Below are 25,035 nucleotides of genomic sequence, written 5' to 3' on the forward strand. Positions count from 1 at the left end.
TAGTTTTATTTTAGATGTCTGGTGTGATACAAACTTGTAAGATTTTCTGGGTTTTTTTTTTTTTCATATTTTTATCTATCTTTCCCACTCTATTTGTTGGAAAAATTATCCTATCCCCAGTTGTTTTTGCAGCTTTGTCAAAAATCTGTTAATTAAATGTGTGAATCTAATTCTGGACTCTCTGTTCTGTTGACCCATGTATCTATCAGTCTAGTAATTATGAACTTCCTCCCTTTTTGTCTGGAAAACTTTTTGTCTCTCCTTCAATTCTGAAGGACAGCTTTGCTTAATGGAGTATTATTGGTTGGCAGGTTTTCTCTTTCAGCATTTTGAAAACTCATCACAATCCCTCCTGGCTTGCAAAGTTTATGCTGAAAAATTCACTGATGGTCTTAATGGGATCCCCTTCTAAGTAACAAGTTGATTTTAAGATTCTTTCTTTGTCTGTTATATTTTCTTTGCTAAAATTCTCACTTTGTTTATGCCTTGCTCTCTGATCTCAGTGACCATCTTTATGACCATTATTTTGAAATCTCTGTTGGGTAAGTCAGTTTTCTCTATCTTACTAAGATCACCTTCTAATGATTTATCTTGTTCTTCTGTTTGAGACATATTTCCTTGTTGATGTTACTTTTTTTTTTTTTTTCATTTCTTTCACTCTTTGTGTTGGTTTCTGCACATTACATGTTGGTCTTGGCACACTGTCTCATCATCAGTCCAGATGAAGCTCCCGGTTGTCTCTCAAACCTTTATGGTTGTCTCCCATAGAGAGGGTGTGCCAAGATCAGTCAGTGTTCCAAGGAAGAGAATATCAGTCAGCACATAGATGCAGGCTAACCAGAAACTATACCCTCATGGAAGAGCTGGAAAACAATATAGTTAAGTTCCTTCCAAGGAGAAATTGGAAAACGGGTAGTTTTACCTGCTTTCTCTACAGAAAGCCCAGGCAGATAGTCATGAGAGTGGGGGAGGAACAAAGGGGTGCTCCTGCACCTAGGGAAAAGCTTCTGCTTTGCTTGCTGTCCTCCTGTGAAATGTGTGAATACAGCCCTATTGGCTTTCAGAGCTAAGTGATTTGGGAATTCCATCCCTTTTATGGCAGCCATAAAAATTGAGTCACTAAATACATGGACAAACTCCTTTCAAGGTGGTACTAGCAATTTGGTTTTGTTGTTGGATCAAGCCAGAGAGGGAATGCAGGGGAAGTGCCTACCAACTCCCCTGGACTCTAGGGAGATGTCAGTCAGCCTCTAGATGCATGTTAAATAAGAAGCCAGACCTTCAGGCATCAGCTTGTAAAGTAGGCAATCAAATCCCTCAAGGGAAGACTGGACAATGGACAGTTTTGCCTGCTATTTCTGGGCTGAGCCTTGAGGGGTAGCCACAGGAAGTGAAGTACACCCATTGCCAAATACTTCTTTGTTTGCCATAGTCCTTGAGCCACTGCATGTCTCTCAGTGGGATTTTCTGACTGTGTAGTTGTACAGTCTGTGCGTCTGTGGGTACAGGGAAGTTCAGGAGTTCCTTCGTTGTCATCATGGTCCCTCTGAAAACTACTTGTGCTTGATTGTGTTTTTGATATTTGTGTCTTTCAAGGAATTTTTCCATTCAATATAAGTGGCCAAAGTTGCTGTTGTATAATTGCTCATGACATTTCCCTATTATGCTTTTTTCTTTTAAAAAATCTTAGTACATTTCAGTTCAGTTCAGTAGCTCAGTTGTGTCCAACTCTTTGTGACCCCATGGACTTCAGCAGGCCAGGCCTCCCTATCCATCACCAACTCCCGGAGTTTGCTCAAACTCATATCCATTAAGTCGATGATGCCATCCAACCATCTCATCCTCTGTCATCCCCTTCTCCTCTTGCCTCCAATCTTTCCTAGCATCAGAGTCTTTTCCAATGAGTCAGTTCTTTACATCAGGTGTTCAAAGTATTGGAGCTTCAGCTTCAGCATCAGTCCTTCCAGTGAATATTCAGGACTGGTTTGATGTCCTTGCAGTCCAAGGAACTCTCAAGAGACTTCGCCAACACTACAGTTCAAAAGCATCAATTCTTCAGTGCTCAACTTTTCTCAGCAAAGATAGGGTTTACATTGGGGAGAATGGATAGCCGGAAAACCCAAAAACTATTAATCAAAGTACAAAAAACAAAGAAAATAAGTCATTTTGAAAGTGTTTATGAATGTTAATTATAGCCTTCTTGACATTTAAAATAGATGTTTTTCTGCAAATTTCCAAAATAAAATGTTATTTGGACAGAATAAGAAGGTTGTTGTTTTTTTTTTTTCCCCCTAGGAGCACAGGAGTACTGTTATAGGATTTCTAACTAAGACTTGTACTAATTCAATCACTTTTTATGTCAACTTTCTGTCTCCCTGACTACATATTATATAGAAAAGAAAAGGTTCCTCTTGGATTTTCATTTTCTTATGCTCACCAGATGATTTATGCACAACTAGATATCTGTGTTATGAATATTATCATCGGCATTTAGGGAACTATGGGAAATTAATTACAGCCAGGCATTGTACTAAGCATTTTTACAGTTTAATGTCTAATTGAATCTTAAATGTAATTGCAATAGAATCAGTGCTGTTAAAATCCCCAAATTGCAGATGACAGAAGGGGTAAGTAAATTTCCCAAGATCACACATTTAGTAAGTGGCAGAATCAGAATCTAAGCAACCCTCTACATTAACAAAATGATTAATTGTAGGGAAAAGATCCCATAAGTAAGGGCAGGGCATTAATCCTTCAGCTCAGTGCAAACACTTCTGCTGTCTCAAAGATGAATCTGGATCTGGTCATGAGAAACCTGAAACAATAATCACAAACGTAAAAGTGGAAGATGTGCCGTACGATGGCACCACTTGTAGTTGTGTATCAGCCAGTAGACAAAATGCAGGCAGGTTTAATTTTCTGTAGGAAAAATGTAAATTTGAAGTGTGTACCCACTGGGGCCCTCAGGAAAAACCAAGAAAGGTTTTTTTTTTCCCCTAAAGTTCTCTGCATTAAAAAATTTCTCTGCCCCAACATTTGGGATACACAAAAGTGATCAGTTTTTTCTTGAGAATTAGGTACAAGAAATGTCAGAACTGAGGCCCACATTTAATAACTCTATAGAATCTAACTTCATACATTTCTACATTTCTATGTCTTTTTCTTTTTTTCTTTTTTATTTTTATTTCTTCATTTTCCTTTTCTTTTTTTTCAAAAAACATTTTTTTTTCTCTGGAGGCCCTCTGTGTCCTGCTGCTGGATTCTGAACTGGTTGCTCTGTAGGTCTATTGCAGCACTGTTATTTGGAGATAGTGATTGCTACCATTGGTAGAAGGTTTCATTCATCTCACTTAATGTCCGTTACAGGGCAGTATGTTCCAAACTGGAAACCTAGCAATACACAAGACAAAAAAGTTATTTAATACTTTTGCAGGGAGTGGAGAGGAGTTAGATAACAACGCATATAAACGAACAGATAATACAGTGTTTCAGGTGTTGATAAGAAGGTAAAGCAAGATAAATAGAAAAATAGTTACTTGGCAGAAGTGAGGGTTGTTGCTAATATGTCAATTTCAATGGCTAAGAAGATACTCTTGGAGAAAGTGACATTTGAATTGAAGCCTGGATGATTAAAGGAAGGCAGACAGAAACAGAGCTCTGTAACTGTAACCAGGAGAATCAGTAACAAGTACAGGGCTGAAGCCTGGCATGTTGGAGTAGCAGCAAGAAAGGCCATATGACTAGGAGTTAATCAATGGGAGAAGCCATAGGAAAAGTTGATGTCATAAAAGTTGCACTTTTATTTATTGGATGGTGCTACAGATTCTCGTAGTTGACAAGGCAAACAGACTGCAACACTTTGCTTTCATGTTCTTATTTCAGTTGATGTCACCTGATACGTGGGCTTCCCAGGTAGAACTACTGGTAAAGAACTTGACTGCCAGTGCAAGATACATAAGACATGGGTTCTGTCCCTAGGTCAGGAGGATCCCCTGAAGGAGGGCACTGCAACCCACCCCAGTTTTCTTGCCTGGAGAATTCCATGGACAGAGTAGCCTGGTGGGCTACAGTCCATAGGGTTGTAAAGAGTAGGACACGACTTATGCAACTTAGCAGGCAGGCAGACAGGCAGGCACCTGATATGTGGTCAGCGTTTACTCAGGTTAGAGAGAAAAAGAAGTAGTAATTTGGTTAATCAAGATTTTTTTTTCTAATTATTATCTTATCTTTAGCAAAGTTAGTTTTACAAAACCTTAGTGGACTTCCTACTATCCAGCTCTGAGTTCCTTTACCTTTAAAATGTAAAGACTTAGCTGAAGCATTACCTCTTCCGGCAAGTCTTCCCTAATTTCATCCAGGATGGATAAGTACCACATTATGGTTCTTCTATGAGTTTGCATTCTGTCATTGCATTTATAACTTGGTATTATGAATATATGCATATAACTGTGTTTTCTCCACTATTCTAAAATGTTTTTGAAGGAAAAGACCATTTCTTGTCATCCTTTTATCTTCACAACCTTAGCGTAGTGTGAGATGAAGAGATGATGTTCAACTTGTTAACAAATGGAGGTCCCACTGCATCCTGCTTACAAAATCAATTACATACTCAGAAATGTTGGTAGCAAAGGAAAGGCACCTTTAATGAGAATGCCAATAGTCTGGGGAGATGATGGACTCAACATCCCCCCAAAACCAATTCTAAAGATTCTGCTTGGCCATGACATTTTAAAGAGAAAGAGTAAAGTAATCTTAGTTAATCACTGAGATAGGGATTCAGAGTGGTCACCATGCCCACCGTCCCACCCCCCTAGTGTGCAGACTCATTGACTTCTTGTAATCTTCCTCTAGTTGTAATCTTGTTCACACAGTTTATTTAGAAGATTACAAGCTTCCAAAGTGAACGGGAAGCTAGGTAAGAGATCTGGTCCTCTGTTATTTATTGATATTCATTCTTCATTTCTTTTTCTTTGATCTACAGAAAGAACTGACAAGTTAGGCAAGGTATTGTGTGATTAAAAGATTTGAGAGGTGTGCTTGAGCCAGAGATAAGCAGAGCATTGGGGTGCCTGGTTTAAAAGTTAATTCTAATGTACCTTTGTTAAAGTGACAAGAAAAAGGGCTTCCTGCTAAGGGGAGTTTCCTGTAAAGAGCTGCTTACAAATCCCCACTTGTCAGAACATGATTCTGTTACTATGACATTAGGGGCAAAGGTCTATCTTCTATAATTTCTTCATGGTGATATAGGGCGCTGTATTCTCAGAGTGGAAGGTGTCAATGTGAGTCTGTAGCATTTCTGACAATTTTAGTCGTCTGCTTATATATATAGGCTGAAAGTGAAAGTGAAGTTGCTCAGTCATGTCCGACTCTTTGCTACCCTGTGAGCTGTAGCCTACCAGGCTCCTCCATCCATGGGATTTTCCAGGCAAGAATACTGGAGTACATTGCCATTTCCTTTTCCAATATATAGGCAGAGAAACATACAATTATTTTGATGTCTACAGAGATGTAGATTATCATGAGCAATAAAGTTAATCCCATTCTCTTGAGGCCTGTTCTTGAAATTGTTCTAGCCATAGATTCAGTACTGCTCAAGTAGGAGCATCTAACATTATGGCTACAGTCTGGTCATCATGCAGTTAGCTTTTTTCTCCTTTGGTGGCAATTATAGTATCTGTAGAATAATTCTCTATTGTTTGTCTAATCATTAATTGTTTGGTTTGGTGTTGGGGGTTGGTGCCTGCAGGGTTCTACTCAGTTCCAGAGTCATGTTTACTGAGTAAGTAAAATTTGCCAATTCCATACTTGTCCTTCTGCTTTGTCTTCAGCCTTATTCAGATTTTTCTCAGTGATAAGTGATATACCCTTCTCCCATCCTAACATGCAATTGAAACAAAACAATAGATGATTACTTGGTTTAGTAAAGTAACATCCAAAAGCTCCTTACCATAACAGGCCATCTAAAAGCTTATTGTGAGAAAAAGCAGAAAATTGCCATTGTAACTTTATTGGCATCAGATAGGAATGATCATACACAATAGGTGCTTTTTCACTGAATGCAGACAGATAAAATGACTGCTGAATCATAGTGAAAGGATTTAAGGGAACTAATTCTAAGCAGTCTTTGTAGCAATGCCTCATTCTTTGACAATGAGAGATCCGTTCATAAATATGCATTATACTTGGGAAACAACTAACAAAAGAGTCTCCCTCCACTGATGCTTGGGCACTCAAGATGTTTGTTGGGGATCACCCAGTGGACATTAAGGTCTTTACTTTTACTACAAATCTCATTTTATTATAGTTATTTTGTAAGCCATCTTAGTATTTTTGAATACGATGAATACATCAGTAATAAGTAAAAATAAAGAAAGAGGACTATGTTTCAAGTACGCAAAGATAAATGTGACTTGAGTGGCTTAGTGATCTAACATTTTCGAGTGAGAGAGACTGATCTCTGAGACCTTAGAAAAGTTTTGCAACATCTTTCAAACTGTTTTCCACATGTGAAAAATTGGGAGGTAAAAGTGAAGACATAGGACCATTATCAGAATTCGAAGAGATGAAGCTTAAGAGCACTAGCCCAGTGCCTGGTATTGCTTAGGTACTCGGCAAATGTTAATTCCCACCTCTCCTTCACTGCCTCAAGCTCCCTGACCCTGACATGAATTTCAGAACTTGCTTTTCCCAAGTCTGTAATCTGGACATACTGAAGTAGCTTGAGAAACAGCGATCTGAAGGCAGTAAATTCCATTTGCTATTTCCTGCCCCAAAGACATTACCCAATGTTTTTAAAGCTTTATCTGGCCATTTCTACCTGCCTCACTACTACCAGGTAACATCTTCACTGTCTTACAAAATGCTGATTTTAACAGTTAAGCTAGATGCATCCCAAATTTTATTTTTCATATTTAAATTAAATATGTATTTAAAGATCCAAATTCATTAAAATAATGCCTTAGGTTGTAGATATAAAGAGAAAAGAGAAGGATAAAACGTTAGTTGTATTTAAATGACATTAGTGACCCACTTTTGTTGTTGTTATAAGAGAACTTAAATACAAAAGGAACAATGATCACCACAGGAAATGTCCAAGAGTAGTTGAGTTCACATTGCATATGCTTAAGCTGACTTTCACCTTTAACTGCAATGGTATGATGTGTTTCAGTTGCTCTTTAATCTGTAAGGCTACTTTGTAATTTACTAGTAGAGTCCTGTTTATATAAAGTTCATTCTTCTTGGCTGTTCTTTCTCTTCAAGGTAATGGCAGATAATTGCACTAAGGCATGTCAAATTTTCATATTAACAAAAGCTGAATTTTAAAAAATAATAATGTTAAAAGAGCAGAGCAAACTAAGTGTCTCAACTTCTGGCTGTGACAGTGAAGTTTCAGCTGCAGACAGGACAGATATCAGAACCGTTGCTTACTCACATGAAACAAAGAATACATTTTTCTTCAAAGGCAAACTTTGCATATCAAAATAATACTTCACATATAATGAATTCTAATTTTTATCTGCTGTGACTAATGAATCAGTATTATCAGATCAGACAGTGGAAGACTGTGTTTGCCTTATTTCACTAAGAGATTTGCAAGATAATAAATTGAATTGTTAAATTGTTGTGTCTCATAGGATTCAAGGTTTAAAACATTTATGCTTTGCATTAATTGCTGCAAATTAAAAATGGGAGACATTCAAATAATGTTGAAATGGATCAACTATTTCATTAAACCTCTTTTTATAAATGATAGACTAAGTGAAGTCATGATTGCATGGAAAATAAAGAGGTGGAGCTATACCTTCTAAAATTCAATTTGTACCAATTTTACTTTTAAAATATAAATAATGAAATATGAATATTTAATACACTATATTATACCTGTACTTAACTTTTAAGTATATATTATAATTCCTAAGAGGTTAGGAAATGGTCATGGCATGCATGCATGCTAAGTCACTTTAGTTGTGTCCAACTCTTTGTTACCTTATGGACTGGAGACCGTCAGTCTCCTCTGTCTATGGGATTCTCCAGGCAAGAGTACTGGAGTCGGTTACCATGGCCTCCTTGAGGGGATCTTCCTGACCCAGGGATTGAACTGTCTCTTATGTCTCCTGCATTGGGAGGTGGGTTCCTTACCACTAGTGCCACCTGAGAAGCCCTGAAATGGTCATGGAAAGTTAAAACCTCTTTCAGTCAAGCTTGTATCATAGTTTGGAATTTATTTATAATTAGCATATAAATTGTTAATATATGGCTAGAGAATGCTGAAGTTTGGGAAACCAGTTAACTCCTGTGAGTATATAATAATTTCCCTCTTCAGTTCAGTTTAGTTCAGTCACTCAGTCGTGTCCGACTCTTTGCGACCCCGTGAATCACAGCACGGCAGGCCTCCCTGTCCATCACCAACTCCCGGAGTTCACTGAGACTCACGTCCATCGAGTCAGTGATGCCATCCAGTCATCTCATCCTCTGTCGTCCCCTTCTCCTTCTGCTCCCAATCCCTCCCAGCATCAGAGTCTTTTCCAAGGAGTCAACTCTTCCCATGAGGTGGCCAAAGTACTAGAGTTTCAGCTTTAGCATCATTCCTTCCAAAGAAATCCCAGGGCTGATCTCCTTCAGAATGGACTGGCTGGATCTCCTTGCAGTCCAAGGGACTCTCAGGAGTCTTCTCCAACACCACAGTTCAAAAGCATCAACTCTTTGGCGCTCAGCCTTCTTCACAGTCCAACTCTGACATCCATACATGACCACTGGAAAAACCATAGCCTTGACTAGCCGGACCTTTGTTGGCAAAGTAATGTTTCTGCTTTTGAATATGCTATCTAGGTTGGTCATAACTTTCCTTCCAAGGAGTAAGCGTCTTTTAATTTCATGGCTGCAGTCACCATCTGCAGTGATTTTGGAGCCCAAAAAAATAAAGTCTGATACTGTTTCCACTGTTTCCCCATCTATTTCCCATTGCCTTTCTTTGGGATTGGAATGAAAACTGACCTTTTCCAGTTTTCCAAATGTGCTGGCATATTGAGTGCAGCCCTTTCACAGCATCATCTTTCAGGATTTGAAATAGCTCAACTGGAATTCCATCACCTCCACTAGCTTTGTTTGTAGTGATGCTTTCCAAGGCCCACTTGACTTCATATTCTAGGATGTCTGGCTCTAGGTGAATGATCACACTATCATGATTATCTGGATCATGAAGATCTTTTTTGTACAGTTCTTCTGTGTATTCTTGCCACCTCTTCTTAATATCTTCTGCTTCTCTTAGGTCCATACCATTTCTGTCCTTTATCGAGCCCATCTTTGCATGAAATGTTCCCTTGGTATCTCTAATTTTTGAAGAGATCTCTAGTCTTTCCCATTCTGTTGTTTTCCTCTATTTCTTTGCATCGACCACTGAGGAAGGCTTTCTTGCTATAGCAAGAAGAGATAATTTCCCTCTTCAGTCAAGTTTATTGCTATTAATTTTATTAGCAATTTTTTTTTCTGGAACTAGTAACTAGCAAACACAAATGTAAACTTGTATTCATTTGATAATTTTTTTCACATTAGAAATCAATAAATCTAAATATTTTCTTGCATGTCTCATTTGCAGTAAATTTTTCATTATAATTCGCAGTAAACATTTATTAAGTGCTCACTGTGGGCCAGTGGCTGTACAAAGTATTTACATGTAAAGTTTCATTTAATCCTCGTAACAGCCCTAGAGTCCCAAATTGCACAGTTATTATCATCCCCACTTGACAGATGAGGAAATTGAGTTTTAAAGAGATTACTCAGTGCTCCACTGGGTAAATTAGTTAAGTAACAGAAGAAATCAAGCCTCTGTCTTTTGAATTGCATTGAGGCTTAACCACTACATTATACTTCTCTGAATTGTGCACAGGAAATAGCCAGTACTGTGTTAAATTACAAAAAATAATCCTCTAACAAATATGCAAATGTATAGACTTCTTAGCCAGCTCAAAGAAAAGGCAGAAATCTTCAACTGTGGAGTGTGTTGGAAGAAAACAACTCTTCCATTTGGTTTGATACAGAGAAGACAGCACAGATATAGCATATACAATTTGATGCCATAGTGAGATTGTGTATTTGTATATCTATAAAGGAATTTGAACACAGTGCAAAAATACAGTTATGGAAATATTATTTTGTGGCCCCTATAAATTAGAAACATAAAATCTTGCCAATGGTTACTCAGAAATTGATAAAAATCTCTTATAAGAAATACTCTGTCTCTCCTCTTACTCTGAGTTCTGATTTGCTGCTTTTATTGGTTGTATATAGTTGTGAATTTTTCTCCCCTTTTTCACTGAGTAGGTAGGAATAAAGAAGTTGTTTTGGAAACTATTAGCTTTGCAGATGTTCTTACCAGGGTACATCCTGGCTTGTAGAATTGTTTAAATTGGAGAGGAAATGTACATACTTATAAATACATATATAAAAGTGTGTGTGTATATAAATGTACAAATACAGTAAGAAGACTGTATAAGCACAGTTAATATTATTTGTTAGTGAAGAGATGCTAGATGGAGAATTGTTTTCTAATGCCAGCCAAAACTGCTTAAGGAGAAAAAATAAATCATGTTATTTTCATCAGTACTGAACTATAAAGCAAATGTCAATAAAATTAGATAAGTTAAATCTTGTGGCAACAGTAAAATGATAGAATTTACAGTTTTACACAGTACAAAGGCACCAACACTACACTAACTCTTAATATTGTGAGCTATAATTCAGTTTATAGTCACTGTAAACTTGTCTTTGCCCTTATCCTTCACACTTAATTAATCATTGCTAATTCTGCCTTGGGGCTTCCCTGGTGACTCAGTGGTAAAGAACCCAAGAATCTGCCTGCCAATTCAGGAGACACAGGTTCAATCCCTGGGTCTGGAAGAACCCCTGGAGAAGGAAATGGCAATCCACTTCAGTATTCTTGCCTGGAGAATCCCATGGACAGAAAGAGCCTGGTGGGCTACAGTCCATGGGGTTGCCAAGGAGTCAGTCATGTTTTAGTGACAAAACAACAAATACAACAAAAGACCTTAGATGGAAGAGATACTGAACTGTGCTTTCAAAGAACAGAGAGTATTTATGATCAGATGGAAATTGAGGAAGAGAGTACAGATAGGAGAAAATGATCAGAAGACATGGGGCATTAGATATGTTTAGAAATTATAAGTAGTCTCAGTGGCAAGAGCATGGAAGGTGTTGGAGAGTAGAGACAGAAGTTATAGTGGGGGTCAGGTTGCCATTGGTCAGGCAAGTCACCTTAATGGGCTTAAATTTCTCTATGCTACTGAATGTGTGACAAGCAATGGATGGTTTTAAAGTAGTGATTTGAAATATTACAGCCTATGTTCATCAAAGGTAAATTAGGTGGTAGTATACAGTATGAATTTGAAGAATAAGAAATGAAGGTACATAACATATACTAACAGATTGCTTCAGCTTTTGAGTCAAGTATGACTTGAATTGGGGATGAGATGGTAGGAGCAGGGCAAGGATAAATTCTACAGCTACGTCAAAGGAAGAATCCACAGGAGAGTAGAAAGAAGATGCTGTGGGTTGTGGCAGAGGTTGATGACCAAGTTTGCCATCTGGATTCAGGCAGGGTTGACTCATGAAGTATTTTATTTAACTAGGATTTCTGTGAGACAGAGCCAGAGAAGTGTTTCCAAATACACCAAAAATACTGTAGACGGGTAGTAAAGTAAAATAAAAATATAGACTTTGAAAGAACCTGTGTAATTATTTAAGTAAATAAAGGATCTTTGAGTAATTTTTTTTAGCACAAGGATATATTATTATTTCCATCGTTAATAGTAAGAAAACCAAGTTTGAAGCTGCCCTGTCATTATACACAATAAACAAAACTTCTAATGATATCTCAAACCCCAAAGATTATCTTCTGTATGGAAGCAGAACTTGGCAAGTAAATCTTGAGATTTAAATTTGGACTGTTGCAGAAAATATAAAGTTAATCATTTGAACTGTAAATATTTTAAAGCAAAATCAATACGTTTAAACAAAACAAAAGAGCTAGCTGTAAGGACATCATAAATGTTTGGGAATTTCTATTATTGTCATAAGAAAAAGAATGAAAAAATATGGTCAAGAAGCATAAGCTCTATATCTGATTCTGTCATTGATTTATTTCATGTTTTAGAACATGTTTCTTGATACCTAATATCCCTAAGTGTAAAATGAATATAGTCAAAGTTATGTTTGTCTCTCTTCTAAGTATGAAAAAAAAATATTTGCTGCTTGTTTATTGGAGAGCTCATGAGCTTTGGAAAATCAGCTCAAGGCTCTAATTCTGACTACCAGCTCTTCATTTGTTAAATGAGAATAACAACAACCAAAATGAATTTTGTGAGCAATAAATGAATGTTATTTAGCTTTTTAAAATAATCACATAGTATTTAGCAAAATTCCATTTGATTTTATTTCAGGATGCGTGTAAATGTTCATATTTTTTAAAATAATCATATTCAACGTCGCCTATTTGAAGTAGAAAATGAAAGTTCTAATGCTTATGTATCATTTCTTGTGAAGAAAAGAAAAAAATAAAACCAAAATAAGACTCCCTTTACGAGGAGGAGGATTCCTCTACTCCAGCCACCTGGCCCTGAGACTGTACAGTGTGACTGACTGGGTCCTTCTCTACCCCATCGATGATATTTATACTGGAATGTGCCTTCAGAAACTCGGCCTCACTCCCAAGAGACACAAAGGCTTCAGGACATTTGATATAGAAGAGAAAAGCAGGAGTAACATTTGTTCCTATGTAGATTAGATGTTGGTACATAGTAGAAAACCTCAAGAGATGATTGATATTTGGTCTCGGTTGCAGAGTGCTCATTTAAAATGCTGAATTATGTGCAAACTGCATTTTGCATAGAAATGTATCTCAAATAGTTCCCAATTGTGTTCTCTTCCATTAGAGGTCATTTCTATGTAAAACCATCAAAATTGCCTTTATAGGTCATGTCCATTTGACGGCCTCTAAACCCTTCAGTTCAGACGGTAAAGCATCTGCCTGCAATGCAGGAGACCTGGGTTCAGTTCCTGGGTCGGGAAGATCCCCTGGAGAAGGAAATGGCAACCCACTCCAGTATTCTTGCCTGGAGAATCCCATGGATGGAGGAGCCTGGGGGGCTACAGTCCACGGGGTGGCAAAGAGTCAGACATAACTGAGCAACTTCACTCACTCATTCACCCATGTCTTACAAATTGTTTGTAGTTGGGTGTATTTTTTCCAACTATTTTCTGTACATATAAGCATAGAAATTCATTTAATAGTATTTATTTTTATTCTTTTTTTTTTTTTTTTTTTTACAAAATACAGGCTCATAATATGTATACTAATCTGTAATTTGCCTTGTTTGCTTAAAACTGCCTGACATTTATCTTTTCACGTCAGTACAGGCAGACCTATCTTGTTTTGTTTAATAGTTCCATATTGTTCTGTAGTTTTATATAACACCATGAAGATGCATCCATGGAGAGGGAATTCTGAGCCACAGGAGAGAAGGGAGTGTAAATAACTAAAGTATTGGAATAACATAAAAACTGAAAACTTGTAGAGAATCAGGCTTTTGGAAATCAGATGCAGACAGGTCCTGGATTTTCTTTTCTTTCTTTCTTTTTTTTTTTTTTTTTTGCTTGTTTTCTAGCCTGAAATGTACTTAGTAAAAAAAATTTTACTATTATTTTAATTGACATTTCTTTGAATATTAGAGTGGTAAGACTCTCTTATCTATGTTTGCTAGGTTTTTGTGAGTTTTTTTTTTTTTTCCTTTTTAGATTGTCCATTAATCACAGCCATTTTTCTAATATTTATCTTTTTCCTCAGATTTATAACAATTCTTATATTAGTAGTATTATCCCTTTGCCTTTTATATATCAAGTGTATATTTCTCTAGTATGTTGTTTTTATTTTAAATGGTAGTTTGGTTTTGGTTCAGGTTTTTGTTAAATCCTCAACAGTAATAATGAGAACCCTTAAACCTTAGTTTCACAAGAATGAAAATCAAATTTGACGTTGCTTATGCAACTGAGAAAATCCTGACACAAATAGCTTATTTTTAGATTCTCCATTTGGAAGTTATCTGATTAAAAAGTCTAGATTAAAGGAAAATATTTTAAAAGTCGCTTTGAGAATCTTTTCTTATGGTAATTACAACCATTAACTGGGGTTGCATAGCTTATCTCTTCCACCAATTAATCTTTATCCTCCTTGAAAAGTACATACAAATCTTACTTTCTTCAAGTAACCTCTGTGAATGATTGCACCAGATATTCTTCTGCATCATATACTCTTAGCTTTATTGTGTTGAGTAATTTCTACTTAGTGCTGTACTATGTGCCTTTCCATTGTGATCCATGTTTTCTTTCTTTAACCAAAATATAGTTAATTTACAATATAGTGTTGCTTTCTGGTGTACAGCAGAATGCTTGTTATATATATATTTTTTTTTATAAATATATAAAATTTTCAGATTCTTTTCCTTTATTGAATATAGTTCCCTGTGCTATATGGTAGTAGTCCTTGATGTTTATTTTATGCATAGTAGTGATCCTTGTTTCTTAAGATCACATCAACCCAAGTGTAGACAGCAGAATATAAAAACCAGTCACTCAGGATATCTTTGGCTCTTCTTGCCCTGGCTCACTGGTCTAGCTCCTCTGCATCCTTTCAGCTACAGTTGCTGATCCGCATTCTCCTTTTCTGTTTACGATCCATCTTCCTATTCCTCATGTTGCTCTTCTTTGATATCATGGCAGTCACCATCAGTCACAGCATACATCAAGTTTCCTGTCACTATTGCTGCTTGATAACAGAAGTTCTGAATCCTCTCTCGCCAAACTTGTTCAAACTGCTGCTTCCCATCTCTATACAGGCTGCAGAGTGACCCTCCATTGAAAATAAGCTGCTCTCACAGCCCCTAAGCACCAGTAAGGAGGAGTTTTCTCCAAACTCTTGGTTTTCCAGAACTACTTTTTTTTTTTTAACTTTACAATATTGTATTAGTTTTGCCAAATATCAAAATGAATCCGCCACAGGTATACATGTGTTCTCCATCCTGAACCCTCCTCCCTCCTCCCTCCCCATACCCTCCCTCTGGGTCGTCCCAGTGCACCAGCCCCAAGCATCCAGTATCGTGCATCGAACCTGGACTGGCAACTCGTTTCATACATGATATTATACATGTTTCAATGCCATTCTCCCAAATCTCCCCATCCTCTCCCTCTCCCACAGAGTCCATAAGACTGTTCTATACATCAGTGTCTCTTTTGCTGTCTCGTACACAGGGTTATTGTTACCATCTTTCTAAATTCCATATATATGCATTAGTATACTGTATTGGTGTTTTTCTTTCTGGCTTACTTCACTCTGTATAATAGGCTCCAGCTTCATCCACCTCATTAGAACTGATTCAAATGTTTTCTTTTTAATGGCTGAGTAATACTCCATTGTGTATATGTACCACTGCTTTCTTATCCATTCATCTGCTGATGGACATCTAGGTTGCTTCCATGTCCTGGCTATTGTAAACAGTGCTGCGATGAACATTGGGGTACACGTGTCTCTTTCCCTTCTGGTTTCCTCAGTGTGTATGCCCAGCAGTGGGATTGCTGGATCATAAGGCAGTTCTATTTCCAGTTTTTTAAGGAATCTCCACACTGTTCTCCATAGTGGCTGTACTAGTTTGCATTCCCACCAACAGTGTAAGAGGGTTCCCTTTTCTCCACACCCTCTCCAGCATTTATTGCTTGTAGACGTTTGGATTGCAGCCATTCTGACTGGCGTGAAATGGTACCTCATAGTGGTTTTGATTTGCATTTCTCTGATAATGAGTGATGTTGAGCATTTTTTCGTGTTTGTTAGCCATCTGTATGTCTTCTTTGGAGAAATGTCTATTTAGTTCTTTGGCCCATTTTTTGATTGGGTCATTTATTTTTCTGGAGTTGAGCTGTAGGAGTTGCTTGTATATTTTTGAGATTAGTTGTTTGTCAGTTGCTTCATTTGCTATTATTTTCTCCCATTCTGAAGGCTGTCTTTTCACCTTGCTTATAGTTTCCTTTGTTGTGCAGAAGCTTTTAAGTTTAATTAGGTCCCATTTGTTTGTTTTTGCTTTTATTTCCAATATTCCGGGAGGTGGGTCATAGAGGATCCTGCTGTGATGTATGTCAGAGAGTGTTTTGCCTATGTTCTCCTGTAGGAGTTTTATAGTTTCTGGTCTTACGTTTAGATCTTTAATCCATTTTGAGTTTATTTTTGTGTATGGTGTTAGAAAGTGTTCTAGTTTCATTCTTTTACAAGTGGTCGACCAGTTTTTCCAGCACCACTTGTTAAAGAGATTGTCTTTAATCCATTGTATGTTCTTGCCTCCTTTGTCAAAGATAAGGTGTCCATATGTGCGTGGCTTTATCTCTGGGCTTTCTATTTTGTTCCATTGATCTATATTTCTGTCTTTGTGCCAGTACCATACTGTCTTGATGACTTTTTTCCACAACCAGCTCAACCTTCTCAGGCTTTAGCTTCTTTGAGGGACTTATCAAATGCATGTGTGTGTCTGTGTGTGTGTGTCTGTGTGTGTGTATACAGACATGATATGTGTGTGTGTGTACACAAACATGATGTGTGTGTGTGTATATATATGTATATATATATATAAAATGTAATATATATATTTGTTTTTACTGCCATCTCTACACTACATTGTAAACTTCTGAGGGGCAAGGATTGTGTGTTTTATTTAGTACTTAGCCTTCAATTAATAGTGACTTATTAACTAATGTTACTTATTAAATGCTAAACATGTTAACACTCATTTTTATTATATTACCTCTTATTTTACTGTTATAAAATTTTTATATTTTTTTCTAAAATAAGATATTACAAACTTGATTGAAGGTTTATTTGTACATATGCCTCCTTAAATTCAATTCCCTTCTCTACTTGCCCAAACCTAACTATGAGAATGTTTTATCCCCATGAATTTCTTTGTATCTTTATGATAGATTCATGCACATTGTTACATGTATCAGTTTTTTATTCTTCTTTATTGCTTAGTGGATTCAATTTTATGAATCTAGCTCAGTTTATTTATCTATTCACCGACTGAAATAATGACTTTCAACATATATAGTTTTTGTAAAAATATGTTTCATTTCTCTTGGATAAATGCCTGGAGTTGGACTGTTGATAAGTGTATATTTAACTTGATTGGCAAACTGCTTTCCAAAGGGACTGTCATATTTTGCATTCTTGGCAGCATTATATCAGAATCAAACTTCTCTGTGTCTGTACACTTTCACCAGCCCTTGATATTGTCAGGTGTTGTTTTGTTTCGTTTTATTTTGAACTGTTTTAGTAGACATGTAGTGATATCATATTATAATTTTAATTTGAAAGTACCTAGTGACTAATTGGAGAAGGCAATGGCAACCCACTCCAGTATTCTTGCCTGGAGAATCCCAGGGATGGGGGAGCCTGGTGGGCTGCCATCTATGGGGTCGCACAGAGTCGGACACAACTGAAGCGACTTAGCAGCAGCAGCAGCACAGTGACTAATTATGTTGAGCATATTTTCATGTGCTTATTTTTCCATCTAGTTATATTCTTCGCTCAATCATCATTCAGATCACTTGCCCATTTTTTGTTGGGTAATTTTTTTTCTTATTATTGGGATTTGAAAGTACTTTGTATATTCCAGATATGTCCTTTATCAGATATGTGTTCTGCAGGTCAATTGCCTTTCTTTTCGTTTTGTCAACAGTATCTTTAGAAAAAGCAGGTTTTAATTTTCATAAAGTCCAATATATCAGTATTTTATGGTTTGCACTTTTTGTGCCAAATCTAAGTAACCATTGCCTGATCCTAGATCATAAAATTTTCTGTTTTCTTTTAGAAAATCTTTAGGTTTTATATTTAGTTCTCTGATTCATTTTGAGTCTTTTTTTTTTTTTTTTTCTTGTATGTTGTGAAGTTTGGGTCGAGGTTTACTTTTTTTTTTTTTTGCATAGGGATATTTAACTACTCTAGCAGACATATTGCAAAGACTACCTTTTCTCCATTGAATTAATATAGCATTTTATTTAAAATTAATTGACCTTGAAGATATAGTATCTTAATTACTATAGTTTCATTGTAAGCTATAAAGATAGGTGATGTAAAACCTTCAGCTATTTTAATAAACACCATTTTTGCTCTTCTATTTCTTTTGCTTTACCATGTAAATTTTAGAATGGACTTGTCAATTTCCACAGAAAAAAATCTGCTAGAATTCTGCGTGAGATTGCATTGAATCTGTAAATCAGCTTGGGAGAATTAATATTCTGACATTAAGTATATCGATTCATGAATACAATGTATTTCTCCATTTATTTAGGTCTTATTTGATGTTTCTCCTCAGTACTTTGCAGTTTTCTTTATATAAATCTTGTACATATATATTCTTAGATTTATACCTAAGTATTTAATATATTTTGGTGCTATTGTAAGGAGAAGGCAATGGCACCACACTCCAGTACTCTTGCCTGGAAAATCCCATGGATGGAGGAGCCTGATGGGCTGCAGTCCATGGGGTCGCTAAGAGTCGGACAGGACTGAGCAATTTTACTTTCACTTTTTACTTTCATGCATTGGAGAAGGAAATGGCAACCCGCTCCGGTGTTCTTGCTTGGAGAATCCCAGGGACGGGGGAGCCTGGTGGGCTGCCGTCTATGGGGTCGCACAGAGTCGGACACGACTGAAGCGACTTAGCAACAGCAGTAGCAGCAGCTAGTGTAAATGATACTCTTATTTTCATTTCAATTTTCATTAGTTCATTGCTAGAATATAGAAATACAGTGATTTTTGTATCTGACTTTGTATTCTGTAACCTTGCTGAACTTATTTAGTAACTGTTTTTAGTATTTTGAGGATTTAGATTGTTTTCCTCCGAATAGAGTGTTTCTTCCTTTGCTATCTATATACCTCTTTTACTGTTCTTTTTCTTGACTGTGTGCAATCTTTAGGAGCTCCAGTACAATGTTCTGTAGGAAGAGAGAGTAAAAACCATTGCCTTGATCCTTTTATTATTGTGATGTTAGCTGTAGGTTTTTTGTAGATTCTTTTTATAAGGTTAAGGAAATTTCCTTTAATTCCTAGTTTTCATAGTTTTTGTTTTTTGTTTTGTTTTTAAGCATGAACAAATGTTGAAGTTTGCCAAATATGTTTTACTCATCTATTGAGATGGTAAACCTTTTCTCTTTAGTCTGTTAATAGGATACATTACATTGATTCATTTTTCAGTGTTGAACCCATGCTGCACTTCTGGGATAAGTTTCTTGGTCATGATGTATTATCCATGTATATATTGCAAGATTGAATTTGTCACTTGTTTTTGAGGATTTGCACATCAATTTTATGAGAGAGAATATGATTTAGTTTACTTTTTTGTACAGTGTCTTTGTTTTTTGCATCAGACCACCATACACTTAATTAATACATTCTTTTTTCTGGATTCAAAAAAATTAATGTAATAAATTTTCTCATTTTATGAGCTTAATCACTCTAATTACACATTTATAGTTTTGTTGCTGTGTATATATTCCATAAAAATTAACATACTACAAATTGTGGGATGCCTATAGCTATCCACAAATGAAACCTTTTGAAATAAATTACTTGTTTAAGGTTATTTTTATATTAATAGAGTAAAATTTATTGTTGAAAACTAATTTTGTGTATATGTAGGTTGTATTAATTTTTTGATCATAGGAAGTGTTCTGAGTTTAAGTACTTCATAAATATGCATCTACATTTAAGTTTTAAAGTATCAGTTGAAATTATTAGATAAATTGATAGATGGAAGTTGGAAAGAACATTTGATAAAACATACTTTCCTTTGGTGAAGTAGTATGTAGGAACCATGGTCTTTTCTTTGTTGAGATTATCCTGAGGTCATATTTAAGTAACTCTTTATATCCCATTCAGGATCATATTTATTTATTTTTTCTTTTTTTGATTTAAACTTAAAGATATAAATGAATGTGAGAGCTGCTTTTGTTACTTTACATATATATGTATGTGTGTGTATGTGTGTGTGTGTATACACACACATCCTTATATATATATACACATACATTATTATGCATTATGTATGTATTATACATTAGATATTAATATTATATATTTATTATGTATGTGTATGTGTATATTATATATGAGTGTATATATGTATATGTAATGTATATGTATTATAGTTTGTTTATATGTATACAGATATATGTGTATGCATTTTAAAATAATATGCATAAAATTTAATATATATGTATTTGTCAGAACAGTACATACTTTCGTATGTACTAGCAAGGTGTTTATAATGAATGAAATTATTTTCACTGGGCTTACATTACTTTGAGCCTTATCATGAGATTGAAAATACATACAAACAAAATTCATATTCAGCAGCAGTAGGAACATTGTCTTTGGCTTAAGCTTGTTTGATCTAAAAAACACAGCCTGCCTGGTAATTCTGAATCCTGACTAATGAGGTCTACCATGGACCATTTCACCAGAGAAGTAAGGAATCTTGATGAAATAATTTACTTTAAGCAAATATAGAATGGAAGCTACAGTCCATGTGGTCACAAAGATTTGGACACAACTGAATGACTAAGCACAGCACAGAATGGAAGCATTCAAGTTTGCTTCAAGAAAAATGGCTGTTGTGATAAAGACCACACTCATGTGTAACTTTTTTCCATACCGTTGATATTGAGAAATCTCATAAGTAAAAGTATTTATACTATATAATAATGATTGTGATATATATGTAATATAAACTGTATTCTTTTCTCAGTCACATGTTTTTTCTTTTTGATCTACTAATGTATGTGTTTGGTTTTAGGTTTCCTCAAGAGCTGAACATGGGAAAAATAAGTGCTGAAATTATGTGGACCCTTTTTGCTCAGGATATGAAATATGCACTAGAAGGTAATTACAAATATTTAAACTTATTAGAATATGCGTTTTAGTTAAATTCTGATTTTGTGTTCTTGGTTTAAATGTGAAGAATTGATGCATCAAAACATTGATTGTTGTGATCAGTTTAGTTCTAAAACTTATTTCCACATTGTAGAAAGATAATGATCACAAAGTATTTAAAACTACTGAAGAGATACATATATTTTTAATCAAATGGTTTCAGTTGCAGAATAATAGTGAGTATTTAATTTGTAGAATAAGGTTTAGATGCAGGAATATTTTATGGCATAAATCAGATCATGTCAAGAGGATGGATGAGTGATATTTGTTCAGATATTTGTCTTCATAGACTTAGAAATGGTGTCTTAGAATGGGCAGGTTAAAATCTGGCCAAAGCTGGTACAAGGACAATGACAGGACGCTTCACCAGAAATTCCACTTTCAATATACACAAATCACAGATGTAAAGCGAGGAAGATACAGCTCTCAGCTGAAAAACTGTAAGTTTCTTTGAGCACCCAACATTGTGTTTACAGGTGAAGATAGAATGTTTAACCAGCCTGGGGTTCCTGCTCTCTAGGAACTTAAAATCTTGTAGAAAGTTTTCTTTGCACTTATTCAATGTATATTAAGGCCCTAGATGCTAAATACCCAGACTACACTCAATATGGAAGATACAACAGTGAACAGGCTGGCCATGGTCCCTGCCCTAGACAATATTATGGAGGACAGCTGCAAATATGCAAATGGTCACCATATGGGATAGTCAGGTGTTGGAGAAGACTCTTGAGAGTCCCTTGGACTGCAAGGAGATCCAACCAGTCCATCCTAAAGGAAATCAGTCCTGAATATTCTTTGGAAAATTGGACTGATGCTGAAGCTGGAACTCCTATACTTTGGCTACCTGATGTGAAGAACCAACTCATTTGAAAAGACCCTGATGCTGGGAAGGACTGAAGGCAGGAGGAGAAAGGGACAACAGAGGATGAGATGGTTGGATAGCATCACCAACTCCATGGACATGAGTTTGAGTGAACTCTGGGAGTTTGTGATGGACAGGGAAGCCTGGTGTGCTGGAGTCCATTGAGTTGCAAAGAGTTGGACATAACTGAGCAACTGAACTGAAAGATGATGGGCTATCTAGAGGTGAAACTCTGAAGTCAGACTTGGGACAGGGGGTGAGGCAGGTTTTCTAGAGGAACCTCCTCTGAGGAAGTGTTGTCTTGACAAAGAACTGAAGTTATATGTAGGAGTTCACTTTGGGAAAAGATGAACAGGAAGCATCTCTGTCTCTTTCTGGTCGAGGACAGTGCATTAGCAAGTAGAGTGAGCACAAGGTGTATTTGATAAGAGAATTTAGCTGATTCTGTGAGCAAGAAGTAGCAAGAAATGAGGCTGGAGGAATTGGCAGGGACCAGCATGCAGTGCCTTTTGGGCCACAGTGAGGAGTTTAACTCTCTGCTAACAGAAATAAGAGCCCATAGAGAACTTCAGGAGGGACGTGTCCTGTTCACACAGGAACTAAGAACAGACATCAGCATGGCAGATGGATTGGTAGAGTGGGTGCTCACTGTGCCACTGTTTTGCTGCTGTTGTTGTTGTTTGTTTGTTTTTAGTGTTACTAAAATGTAAGCTTGCTACTAGGCCACACAGAGGACACATACAGTACTTTTCCTTATTCAAAAAAGAAGGTACACGATAGATTTTAATACCTGGTTTTCTGGTAAAATCTAATTAAATAAATTAGGGTTTATCCTTAAACTTACACCACAACTTGCTCCAAGATGCAAACTCCTTTTTCTGCAGTGAAGCATTCCTTCTCTATTGTATTAATCAATCCTGCTTTCTCTACCTCTGCCTCCTCTCAAACACATCCTTTTATACCACTCTGTTTTGGTTGTCTCTTTGGGACCCAAAAGGCATCTTAAGCATCTTAAATCAGACAGTAACCACCAGTCCACTAGACCAGTAAGTTTCTTCAGATAGCATTTACTCCCCTAGTCCTATCCCTGACACGTTACCACCCTCCTGATTGCCTATTCAGTTCAGTCCAGTCGCTCAGTCGTGCTGGACTCTTTGCGACTCCATGGACTGCAGCACTTCAATGTAGAATTCTTAATCTCCTCTGTCAAACCCTGCTTCTTTCCCTTGCCTCGTGATTAAAACTACTGGCACCACCATTCATCCAGTTACTTAAATCAAACGCAAAGAATTATCATGGATTCCTTTACTTTCCTCACACACTTGAAGCTTATTCCTGCCTTCAGGCTTTTTTTGCTAGCTGGTCTAATGCCTGAATTTCTCTTCCCACCACTCTTCTCCAGCAGCCCTGTGGGGCTCAATTTAATGGCACTTGCTCAAAATCTAAAGTAACCTCCATGAATAGCCTTATTTTAACCCTCTGCCTAGAAACTAATTATTATCCAATTTAGTTACTTAGGCTTACTTCTTATCTGTCTTCTGTACCACCATGTATATTTTTTTGTCTGTGATTTTTATCAACATATCTGTATTGCCTAGAATGATATCTAGTACATAGAACCTACTTAATCTCTACGTGTTGAGGCAATGAAGACTTTATCAGGTAATGCCAGCTCAGTGGAGTAGTGGGTAGGGGAAACTTCCATTTGTGATGGTTTTCTGTGTGATGTTGGGTATGTTCTGAGATGGCAACACCTTTGTGTTTCATTGTCCTCACCTACAAAATGAAAAGTTCACACTGAATCAGAGGCTGGGCAGTGGGCGGTGGGGACCCTGCCCACACTTCACAGGAACTTGACTCTTTGGAACTGTTCCACAGTGGCTCTGCCACCAGGGCATGTTTTGTTTGGGCAGGGCCTCTATCTTTGCTTACATAACAACATTAGTGCAACTATTGGATATTTTATTTTACATTACCTTTGCTTTAAAAAAATAAGTAGTAATTTTAGTCAGCAAAGTAAAATATTTATGTTAGGAAAGTAAATCTCAAAAATTCAATGTTTACTTGAAACAACAATGAAATTAGGGATGCTACACATAAAGCACTGTAACTTTGAATGTTTATTGACTAGAGGTTATTCAGTTCAGTTCAGTCGTGTCTGACTCTTTGCAACCCCATGAATCGCAGCACGCCAGGCCTCCCTGTCCATCACCAACTCCCGGAGTTCACTCAGACTCACGTCCATTGAGTCAGTGATGCCATCCAGCCATCTCATCCTCTGTCGTCCCCTTCTCCTCCTGCCCCCAATCCCTCCCAGCGTCAGAGTCTTTTCCAATGAGTCAACTCTTCGCATGAGGTGGCCAAAGTATTGGAGTTTCAGCTTTAGCATCATTTCTTCCAATGAACACCCAGGACTGATCTCCTTTAGGATGGACTGGTTGGACCTCCTTGCAGTCCAAGGGACTCTCAAGAGTCTTCTCCAACACCACAGTTCAAAAGCAGCAATTCTTTGGCGCTCAGCTTTCTTCACAGTCCAACTCTCACATCCATACATGACCACTGGAGAAACCATACCCTTGACTAGACGGAGAGGTTAATAGTTTGTAGTACTGTACAAAAACAGTACTCCAAAATGCTGAGATTGTATTATTGAAAGTCAGATCCAAGGTCAGTGGTAATTGGTAACCCTGTGGCTATCTTAGGTTTTTGGAGACAAGAATCTTTTTCTTAACGTATTTTTTTGTTTGCTTGACTTTCTATTAGCTGCTGTATTGAGATTTAATTCACATCCCATACAGTCCATCTGCTTAAGGTGTCCAGTTCACTATTTTGCACATTCACACATATTCTAAGCAAGTCATGATGAATTGCAGTTCCTGGTTTATGTATTATATCTTCTTCCATACCATATGAGAAGACTTTTGAGTGCAAAGATTGTATTTGTTATCTTTGTATTCACTGGACCTTAATGGAAACTCAGTCTGTGTTAGCTTACTTGAATTTCAGATAAGACAACCCTATAGAAAGAACCTTGGAGACAAGGCTGAATACTTAGGTTCAAATTTAACATTTGTAGTATTGATAGTTGGAGAGAGATCTGAGCCTGGAAAACCTAGTTTCCAAAAGTTTT

The 25,035-nt window shown here is 36.7% G+C and overlaps 2 protein-coding genes across 12 annotated transcripts in view; one reads left to right on the plus strand and one right to left on the minus strand.

The window, feature by feature from the left end:
* Nucleotides 1–25,035, plus strand: part of UNC13C (unc-13 homolog C) — an 839,460-nt gene that overhangs the window by 636,124 nt on the left and 178,301 nt on the right. For all 10 annotated transcript variants that reach the window (XM_086321016.1, XM_086321021.1, XM_086321015.1 and 7 more), the window contains one exon: nt 20,907–20,992. In XM_086321016.1, coding sequence (XP_086177142.1) covers nt 20,907–20,992 — 86 coding nt within the window. The remainder of the gene's footprint in view (nt 1–20,906; nt 20,993–25,035) is intronic.
* Nucleotides 2,305–25,035, minus strand: part of LOC147364479 (uncharacterized) — a 537,088-nt gene continuing 514,357 nt past the window's right edge. Inside the window, exon 5 of one of the 2 annotated variants that reach the window (XM_086321028.1) lies at nt 2,305–3,390. In XM_086321028.1, coding sequence (XP_086177154.1) covers nt 3,361–3,390 — 30 coding nt within the window. In that variant the 3' untranslated portion in view covers nt 2,305–3,360. The remainder of the gene's footprint in view (nt 3,391–25,035) is intronic. The other variant, XR_015134528.1, reaches the window with a different exon arrangement.

This window comes from Bos grunniens, chromosome 10, assembly GCF_055505025.1.
Source record: "Bos grunniens cultivar Pamir isolate PY7600 chromosome 10, Bosgru_T2T1.0, whole genome shotgun sequence".
In the NCBI taxonomy this organism is placed as follows: domain Eukaryota; kingdom Metazoa; phylum Chordata; class Mammalia; order Artiodactyla; family Bovidae; genus Bos; species Bos grunniens.